At 39.9% G+C, this 10,545-nt stretch overlaps 1 protein-coding gene across 2 annotated transcripts; it reads left to right on the top strand.

Moving 5' to 3' along the window:
• Positions 1–1,179: 1,179 nt before the first annotated feature.
• On the top strand, positions 1,180–6,083 carry LOC121633507. Of its 2 annotated transcripts, none has more exons than XM_041975606.1 (8): positions 1,180–1,554; positions 1,977–2,297; positions 2,673–2,822; positions 2,921–3,013; positions 3,110–3,138; positions 4,331–4,387; positions 5,154–5,225; positions 5,408–6,083. In XM_041975606.1, the coding sequence occupies exons 1-8, from the start codon at positions 1,494–1,496 to the stop codon at positions 5,519–5,521; spliced, it is 897 nt and encodes a 298-aa protein (XP_041831540.1). In that variant the 5' UTR covers positions 1,180–1,493; the 3' UTR covers positions 5,522–6,083. The 2 variants fall into 2 exon arrangements, with proteins under 2 accessions (XP_041831540.1, XP_041831539.1); XM_041975605.1 differs by having other exon boundaries at positions 1,974–2,297.
• The last annotated feature ends 4,462 nt before the right edge of the window (positions 6,084–10,545 follow it).

The following is a 10,545-nucleotide window of genomic DNA, read 5'->3' as shown; positions in this document are numbered from 1 at the left end:
AAGGTGCTCTGATCCCTAACAGCTGATGCACCCTCTAGCCAATCAGAACCAGGTTTACAGCGAACTATGACGTTATAGCAGCCGAAAAGTAAAATATTCATGCCCAACATAATGACCAGTGAGTCAGTAACATGCTGTAAAGATGTTTTTGAAGCTAGATGCTCCAAGATTCAGAAGTAAATTTGTCTAATTTGGTTTGATGCATCGTTACAGAGAGCTGTAAATGGACAGTTTTATTTATTTATTCTTTTCTGTTGAATAAAAATGTTGGTTAGTTGAGTTGAGCTGGTAGTTAATCTGTCAGTTGTTATTAGTTTGTAAAATCATCTCTGAAGCATCGGGAATCCAACTAAAAGAGCTTTTTCTGTTTGGTTAACGAACAAAAAGGCAAAAAGGTGTCTGAAGGGGAAATTTCTACTGTTTTTGTTTATTCTACTGCCCTCTAGTGGACAGAGAATATTATTGCATCCAGAGCTGATCAGAAGTTGACAGCATCTTTCAGACCAGTCAGTTGATCTTTGAACTAACATGTTCCACCTCATCATCATGAGAACATCGTCTTTAGAGACATGCTGCACCATCACCAGCTGAAACACACCACCTTGGTTTGAATTATGAACCAACAAACTTTAATATCTTGCAGAAATGCACCTGTGGGTGCTCATGCAGCTCCAAACTGCACGTTTGACACATTTTATATTTATCTAGTCATTTTTAAAGGCTGCTCTAGACACACGATCAACAAATTTATCTTTTAATTCTCAGAGAAACTTTAGAAATACAACGAGGAGCCAGTCTCATGGATCTTCATGTCCTGTTCTTAATCTGTTTGAGTTTGGCGTGTATATATATATATATATATATATATATATATATAAATTAATTCATTAATCTATTGTGTGTTTTGTATGGTTGGATGTTTTATGTAGACTAACCAGAGGAAAAACCAGCACTGACTGCTTGCTGGGTGGGTTTTCACAAGTTATAGAAGATAAGTTAAATGACGAGAAGTGAATATTCGGTGCTGAGGTCAGATGTGAAACTGTGCTAAGAACATCATTATTTGTGACTTCCTGTGTTGTTGTACATCTATGTGGTAACTGAGTTACTAATCCTGATGTTATACTTGTCCTCAGCAGCGAGTAGTTAGAGACGCTACATGTTTTCTGGTGAGACTCAGAAAACATCGACAAACACGCTGATTATTTCCTCTTATTTAATGTTTTTAATCTGCATTTTTACACACAGATTAGTTGTTGCAGATAAGAGTCTTTGCTTGGTCATAAAATACTGAAATGATTCTTTACATTTCAACATAACCTGAGACGGAAGTCTGTTTGAGCTGCCTGCATAAAAAGCGTCAGAGGTCACAGTGAGGAGGAGACATCAACCACAGGAAGTAGAAACTACTTTTTATTATAAGAAGTTCTGGTTCAGACACTTTGAGAGTCGACAGCGAGAGAACAAGTCACAGAAAACAAGAGGAGAGAAAAATGTTTGGATTGAAATCTTTTAAATTATCTCTGCTTCTGACATGGATGCTTCCATTTACAGGTAAGGAAACATGACGTCTATTATAAATATAAAGACAGGTAACATTTATTTAACTGTGTCAGAAGTTTAATGTGGGATTTTAACCATCATCCTCATGACATGCTTCATTATATCTGACACATTTTCTGTGTTTTTATCCAGATTTTAGTTTCCATGTATTATTTTATGTTATTAAATGAAAGTGAATGTTTATGGTTAGAGGAAGTTTACAGTTCAGGACATGATGTGCACTGACATGTAGAAAATATAAAATGCCTTATAATGGCAGACGACATGACTTGGTGTGTTATTAATATGTTATTTCATGAGAGCAGCTTGTTTTAACATGATGAGTTTATTCTTCAAACATGGATCTAAAATAAAGAATAAAGTCTGAACATAACAGCTGAACTTTGTTTTTCTTTTTCTCTCATTTTCAGCAGAAACTCAACAATTTTCTGACACGACTGCGACGGTTGGAGATGATGTCACTTTGACTTGTGAAGGTTTCAGAGAATTTAATGATCAATGTTTCAGTACTACATGGCTCTACAGTGTCTCAGGAAAAACAGTGACATTGTATGAACATGGGAAGATTCACAGTGAAGCTGGATCTAAATCAGACAGACTGAATGTTACAGAAAAATGTTTCCTGGTTATAAAGAAGGTCACAGTGGAGGATGAAGGTCTTTACACCTGCAGACAGTTTGAATCATCAGAATCTTCATTTACAGACTCTTCAGTTCAACTTTCTGTTACTAACAGTGAGTATTTACATCATGTTGTTTTCATCTTTAACTGTCTCATTAAAATACTGTGAAATGTTCCAGTAATGATGGAGGCAGTGAGGAAGTTTCATGGAAAGACACTGATATGGTGACATGATGCTCTGAGACTCATGGAGGCTGGAAACAGAATGAGAGGCTGAATTATTGATTTGGATCAATGAAACAGTGTGATGACATCATTAGTTTGTTTATTTTAAATGTGCAGCTGTTTAACTGTTTTCACATCATGTGAGGACAGAAAGAAAAACACGTTTAACTCGTTTCATCATAAAGGTTCATTTCCTGTCTTTCAACTCATCAGTGTTCCTAAATGATGAATTGCTGCAGGAAATATGACATGTTGTCTTTAAGTTTCAGAAAAAAATACAAAATCAAAAACAACCTCATCAAAAATCACTTCATTTTCCACAACACCAACAACAACAAAAAGACCTACAACACCAACAACAACCCCACAAACATCAGTCGCTCCAACAACTGCTAAAACTGAACCAGATGCAGGTTTGTTGTGTCTAAACTTCAACAAAAAAGGACAAAACAGCAGAATTAATAATGAGCAACTCCATCACAGCTCCATGTTGTTTCCCATTAAATTGTAGATTTTCTTCTGGCATCACTGATCAGTGCAGCTGTTGCTTCAGCAGCTCTCTTAATTACCACGGTGATGATCATCAGATGGAGGAAAACTAAAGGTGAGAAAATTCCCACATTAAACTTTTATAAACCCAAATTTAATTAAAGATGGATTTTCTCTGTTGGGTGTAAATATGATTCTATTTGATCTTCAGGAAACAAAACAAGGATGAAAGACACAATTGTGAGTTTTTAAACCAAATAATTTAAAATACACTGCCTGGCTAGAAAATGTCATTACATGGATTTATCCAGGAGGCTCCCATTGGAAAATTACTGCAGGGAGATTATCTTTCATCTGGTTTCATCCCAACTGTTGCAACGAGCAGCTTCTCATTTCTTAAACAACCACGAGGAAAGACGCATCCCGTTGCCATGGAAACGGTGGTAGTCTGTTTAGGAAGGGTCAGCTGTCCAGATGTTTTTGTGTGTTTCTGGTTCTTTGGTTGTTGTGATACATGTTTGTTTGTTTTTTTTGTTTTTTTTTGGGGGGGTTATTTATTTATTTCAGGAACTCCTGATGATTGTCAGCTTAGTTTACTTGTAAAAGTTGTAGGAAAGTCTCTGTTGTGTTTCTGTACAGGTGTAGCAGCTGGTTGTCTGGTGTTAGGTTGGATTGAAGGTTGTTGCTTCTATCTGCTGTATCTTTGTCTCCTCTTCATTTTTTCTACTTTGCTTTTTACTTCTGTTCACTATTCTGCTTTTTCTGTCCCTATAGACCTATAAATATAAATATATATATATATATATATATATTTATATATATACATATATATATATATATAGGGTATATAGGGTTAGGACGATGATGAAGTGATGGGGGCAGTTTATGATCTGGGGTTGCTGCAGTTTTCAGGTCTAGGTTCAGCATCATTATGTATCCAGAGAATGAGGTCAGCTGATGACGTAAATATACTGAATGAGCAGATTACTCCATCTCCTCTGATGGTACGGCCACGTTGCCAGGATTCATGGGGCTCAGATTGTGAAAGAGTGGTTCAGGGAGCATGAGTCATCATTTTTACACAAGGATGGGCCACCACAGAGTACAGACCTGAACCCCACTGAGACTCTTTAAGACGTGATGAAGAAGGCTGTGCAGTGGTTGGACTCTCCCATCAATACAAGAACTTGGAAAAAAATTAATGCAACACTTGATGGAAATAAATCATGACTTAGCTTATCGAAGCAATGACACAGCAAATGTTGCTGGAATCAAAGTGAAAGTCTGTACAACAAAATAATGGACCGTGGGACCTTTTTTACTTTGGTGGTGACTTTTTTGTCAGCCAGGCAGTTTATTTCCACAACAACATGTTTAAATATTTCCATGACTGTTATAAACAGAAAACTTTAACCGGACTGTGTTTGTTCAGGAGTTGAGCTTCATCTCTGCAGGGACTCGGTCTGGTCCAGAAACCAGTCAGGACATGGTGAGATCACACACACGTACCAGGTTACACTTACTTTTTTATTTCATAGGAATCTGATTTAAACATGAAGATTTTTGGTGCTCAAACTGGTCTTTGGATGTAATTTCCTTGTTGAAGAGTAAAGACGATGGTGCTTCTGCAGAGAAGAAAAGACACGGATGAAAATAAAAACTCATAATCATCTAATATCAGAACTACAGCTGTTTAACCTTTATTTTAACAGATAAAACCCGATAAGACCACAAGGGTGAAATTCTTTAATAGTAAATTTCCAAATACGAGGGAAGCAGCTAATGGGGAGCTCTGTTAACCAGCCAGTATGTTTCCCTGTGTAGAGTTAACAGCCAAATTTAGTGCAGCCAGTTAAAGTAAAGGGGCTGTACTTATACAGCACTTTTCTAGTCACATGTTGACCATTCAAAGTACTTTTAACACTACATGTCACATTCACTCATTCACACACTCATACAGGCCTTAGCTCCACTATGATTTCTATTGTTTGGGTTATTAAGCCAGAAAACCTAAAGAAATCCTGAAAAGGTTGATCCTGCTCACAGACTTCTGGAGACCACATGATTTTTCTATTATCGCTCATAAGTAAAACCTTAGAGTAAAAAGAGGATGTACTTTTCTTTTACCATGACTGTATGAGGAACAAACAAAACAGGAACTAAAGGGTTTCAATGACTCGATGGTTTTTGTCTGGTGGAAGAACTGCTGAGTTATGTGACTTCTTCTAATCCTGCACTGAATGTCATGACTGCAGGCTGATCCTTCAGATGGCGTCCACGTCTACGCCTCCATCAATGACACCAACCTGAGGGACGCTGGGGCCCAGGTGATTATTACTCCATCAAGTCATGCGTCTTTATTGTCAGTTCTCCTGAAGTTAAGGACTTACAGAGAATGGAAGTGGCTGTTCTCTAACACATTATAAAAACTTATTCCAACAACTAGGATTTTAGATGTAGATGTTGGAGGGTGAATCATAAAGTTTTGTTTCTTTTCTGTGTCTCACAGGTTCGTAGTAAAGACAGTGAGGAACACGGCGCCATCTACAGCTTGGCTGGAGTTCCTGCTGCAGCCTCCACTGATCCCCACAACCTGTATTCTACTATCCAAGAATACAGATGAAAGGCCACAATACAGTCACATCTAAATCTATTTTATTTAAAGGCTCAGTTTTAATCTTTTTCTGTGTGGCTTTTAAGAGAGTTCTATATTTTATTTTCCTTTTATAGGCTGTAAAGTTTAAGTAGATGAGCTCTTTTCTCACTGGCAGAGAACAAGACCTTTAAAGGAAAAATATTCCTTCAGCTCTAAAAGATCTTAATGTTGTCCCAGAGTATTTTTAAGAAGTGTAATGTTTCTTGATTTCAACACAACCCGAGAGAGAAGTTTGTATGAGCTGCCTGCATAAAAACCCTCTGAAGAGGCATCAACCACAGGAAACCACATTTCTCTAAAACAGTTCTGGTTCAGACACTTTTTAACACGACAGCATGAGAACAAGTCACAGAAAACAAGAAGAGACTAAATGTTTGAATTCAAACCTTTTAAATTTTCTCTGCTTCTGACATGGATGATTTCTTTCACAGGTAAGAAAACATCAGAGAGATTATAAATATAAATAAAAATAATCTGTACTGATGTTACAAGAATCAACAATTAATAATATATTAACAATGATTAAATGGTTAAACTTGAACAGTTATCAGATAAAAACAAACTACTTTTGGAATTACATACCTAAAACTAGTGGTAGAGATGGATCAGGCTGGTTTATTTAGTTTTTTAACTTATCCTGTCCAGCACGGTAGCAGCAGAATGATGGTCTGGCTGCTGTTAAGAGGAACATATTTGCTCTGCCAAGAGCAGTCTTATTCAATTCAACTCCACACCAGACAGCCAGCTGCTACACCTGAACAGAAACACAACAGAGAATTTCTTACAACTTCTAAAGGTAAACTAAGCTGACAATCATCAGGAGTTCCTGAAAAAAATAACCAAGACAACAACAACAAGAAATATCACAACAACAACCAAAGTACCAAAAACACACTCGTAATAAATAGAGGCAGACTAGGGCGGCCCAGACACCCGGGCAAACAGCGGCAATCCCGGAGCACGAACCCAAGCTGCTCCACCACTAAAACTACCCTGGACCCACCCCGAGGGCAGCAGAGAAAGGCCCCAGTCAGAGCCCCCCACGATCATGAGGCACAGGTCCCGGTGGACCAAGATCGGCAACCATTGATCCCGCCAGGCACCGGCCATCCAGGGCGGCCAGAGCGAAGGGCCCCGAGCCCCAAGAGCCCAGAGGCACCTACAGAGAATGGAAATGTCTGGCTCCACTGGAGGGCAGCGAACGTCCCTCCAGTGGATGAGCTGCTGGCGGCAGTAGGCACCCCTGTTTCCCAGGAGGCCCCCCAGGTCAGGCCAGGACCAGCCATCCCCCACGACTAGGACATACACAACCACAGTCAATGAGCCGAGGTCACCCACCCAGCACATGCCTAGGGGGGGAAGGAGAGGAGGGGGAGGAGGACGGCCCAGAGCCACAACCCACCCTCCCACATAACCTGAGAGAGAAGTTTGTATGAGCTGCCTGAGTAAAACCCTCTGAAGAGGCATCAACCACAGGAACCACATTTGTCTAAAACAGTTCTGGTTCAGACACTTTTTAACACGACAGCGTGAGAACAAGTCACAGAAAACAAGAAGAGACAAAATGTTTGAATTCAAACCTTTTAAATTTTCTCTGCTTCTGACATGGATGATTTCTTTCACAGGTAAGAAAACATCACAGAGATTATAAATATAAATAAAAAATAATCTGTACTGATGTTACAAGAATCAACAATTAATAATATATTAACAATGATTAAATGGTTAAACTAGAACAGTTATCAGATAAAAAAAACTTACTTTTGGCATTACATACCTAAAACTAGTGGTAGAGATGGATCAGGCAGGTTTACTTCCACAGATAAGATTCGTTACCGTCACTGAAGAATTTGCTGTTTGTGCAGCAGCTGCTTGCAAAGCGCTCCGTCTTCTGTTTATGCTCAGCATCGGGCCGATGAATAAGACTGCCAGTCTTCCTCTTGTTTTTCCAGAATTTCTATGATCATAACGGATATCTTCTGGTTCCTGTACTGCTGCATCCGATGTGCTGTCGTCTGAGTTGCTGCATTGGTTGTAGATGAAGAAAACTGGATAATTATCCACAGCAGAACTAAAGCTGGGCGTTGTCAGCAAACCACCTCAGCGCTCTCTGAACCGAACTGGACCACATCATCTGCAAAAGGAAAACTTCAGTCCTGAGCAAACCAACCCGGAAACCCTCCATCTCTCACCTGCATCTAGAAATTCTGTCCATTAAAGAACCCAGACTACGAGCACTAAGGTGGTTTTGCTGCTGCGATGAGAATCAGCACCACTACGTTTGAGGTCATGGTCCTCAGTTGGAAAAGTGAGGCTGATCACTCCTTCTCGGGAGAAGCTCAGATTCTATTCTATTCTACTTTTACAGACGCTTTTCTCCAAGCAGCTCACACCTGAGAGTAATCTCAGGTTCTCGTTCTGAGTGGGGGGAGAAGTGTGGGAGACTGCAGCAGGATGCTGGGTAGGTTCGTCTTGCTGAAGTTATCATGTTCCACCTTTAACCTTTAGCAGGTAATGACCTCGAGAATAAACTAAAAACACCTGGTCAAATAAGATTTCTGTAAATGTTCCCGTCCTCACCCTTAAGGAGAGAGGACGTAACCTCAGGGAGGAGGTGAGGAAGGGAGGCAGATCAGGCAGGAGGCAGAACGGTGCTGGTAACAGGTTTATTCCAGAAAACTCAGGAGCAGAAAAGCACACACTGCAGGGAGAATTATACATACAATTATTGTAAATATTAAATAAATTAATAACGATCATTAAATAAAGATAATGGATAAATAACTAATATAAAGAATAAAAACATATATAAGAGCGGGTAAAAGCAAATGGAAAAAATGAATTTGATGAAAACAAATAAAGGTCAGAAGGGGTTTGTTGGGAATTTGTGACAACAGGTGTAAAAGGGTTAAAGTTTAGAGGCGTATATTCTCTGCTTATCTGGTTTGACTTACTGAAGAGCTGGATGAGCACGACTCAGGTCAACCCGGGTTTTCAGACCCTGAGTCGATTATATCAAATGTCTGGATTCGGCACCAGACGACCAAACTTCATCTCTGACCAGCATGACCTCGACAGGAGCTGCACTCAGCCATGGAAGCTGGAAAGATGCCAGTTTGGTTTGATTCTGTGGGCCGTTTGTGCATCTCTGGCTTCATTTTTGTTTTGTAAATAAGAACATAGCGTAATAAGCTGAAGTTTTATTCATCCAACGATGAGACCAGATGATTTATTATGTCATGACGCAGCATTACTTTAATTTTTGTTACCAAAGACATGCCTGTTTTCTTGGTTCACATTCTGTTGGTCTTACTGCCGTTATTTTTATTCATTACTCTGCAGGGAATCTGCTGTCTGAGCCGTTAGCTTGATGGAGGATCTGTTATTCATGTTCATGCATTATGTGTCTCTGCTGGTTTGTCTGTTTGGTGGTAAACGGAGGTGGAAAAGAACTAAATGAAGCACAAAATGAGGCTCTGTACAACATCCACATCTTTGTGTGTGTGTGTGTGTGTGTGTGTGTGTGTGTGCTGGTGACAAAGGTTGCATCAGTTTCCATCACAAACACTGCATGTTTCAGGCCTCTTAGTATTCTGTGCATCACTCTGCACTGCAGCAGAACTCTGCAGGATCTAAACCGGCTCTCTGATCTCTGTCTCTGTAGAAGATGAGCTGCGCTGCAAAAACTCTGCTGCAACTTTCTCAAAGTGGAGGGAATGAGATTCATTTTTAGACTGAAAAAAGATCAGAGCCAGAATTAGGTGGATTCTGACCAGCACCCTTCCTCAAACAGGTTTTGACTGGAGCAGATAGCCGTTATTTCTGCTATGAGGTTAGAGGGAGAGCTGTCTTTGGTCATTTATTCAGACTACTGTGCTCGTGTTGCAGTAAAATAATGGCTTCTGTATTTACCCGTGTATTAGTAAGTGTACAGATTTAGTGAAACCTTACATGTCTGATGGCAGTTTTTCTGATGTTTGTGCTGCTCCTGTGGATTTTTTGGTTTTCTGCTTCATCCTCAGAAGAAAATGTCTTTGTTGTTTAGTTTATCACCACTAGATGGCAGCAGTGGGCTGAGCATTAACTGGTGGTTTGTGCTCCTTGAGTAGTGAAAATCAAAACCTAGCCAGGGAGGGTGTGTTTGTGTGTTCATGCACACACACCTCACATATTAGGAAGCAGACACGGGGAGGTGAACCTCCTGCCTAAGCTGCAGCATAGATGAGAAATGAAGGATTATTTCTGTAAATCTGCCGTCCTCTCTAAAACATGCACACGTGTGCAGTAAAGCGTAAGCAGATGTTTACTAGAGGCCGGGCTGTTGGTGGTGCACACGGGACTGTCACCCAAACAGGAACTCTGCAGAAAACAACTGTGTGATTTCTCTTTCACATCTTAGGACTGTGTGTGTTGCCACCACTGGAGGCAGAGTCATGTTTATCAGTGTGTGGAGCCTTTTCATGAACTTCCTGGTCACAGGGACTGGTATTCTAACATTAAACAGACTTTCCTCACATTATTTATCTTTTTTTTGCTCATCAGAAACAGACATCCTCTCCATTTTAAGCATTTTGTTGCCGACACTGAGCAGCTTTCTGTTCTGAAAGGATTCACGCTGAGCTGCAGTTTGTTTTAATGACTAAAACCATAATTTATTATTAAATAATTGTGGGTAATAATCCCATAATCTCTCGTTTTCCATCTATGCTGCAGATTAGTGACATTAAAACAGGGGGAGGGCTTCATAATATCATATGTCTAATATGATGAAATACATTAGATAATACGTATGCTTCTTAACGTCTGCATGTGTGCGGGCGAGCACTTCAACACCTTCCCTGCTGTGAGGAGAAATGTGAGATCTTACGAGAATTTGGGGGTTTCGGTGAGAAAAATGGTGTGAAGTTTGGTTTCTCGGTAATAACGGCTCCAGTAATGTGCACTACTAATCAAAAGTTTGGACACACTGACCCGGTTTAATGGACAAAGAA

This window comes from Melanotaenia boesemani, chromosome 22 (assembly GCF_017639745.1).
Source record: "Melanotaenia boesemani isolate fMelBoe1 chromosome 22, fMelBoe1.pri, whole genome shotgun sequence".
Taxonomy (NCBI): Eukaryota; Metazoa; Chordata; class Actinopteri; order Atheriniformes; family Melanotaeniidae; genus Melanotaenia; species Melanotaenia boesemani.
The sequence above is the reverse complement of the archived record's forward strand: the minus strand, read 5'-3'. Positions and strand labels throughout refer to the sequence as shown.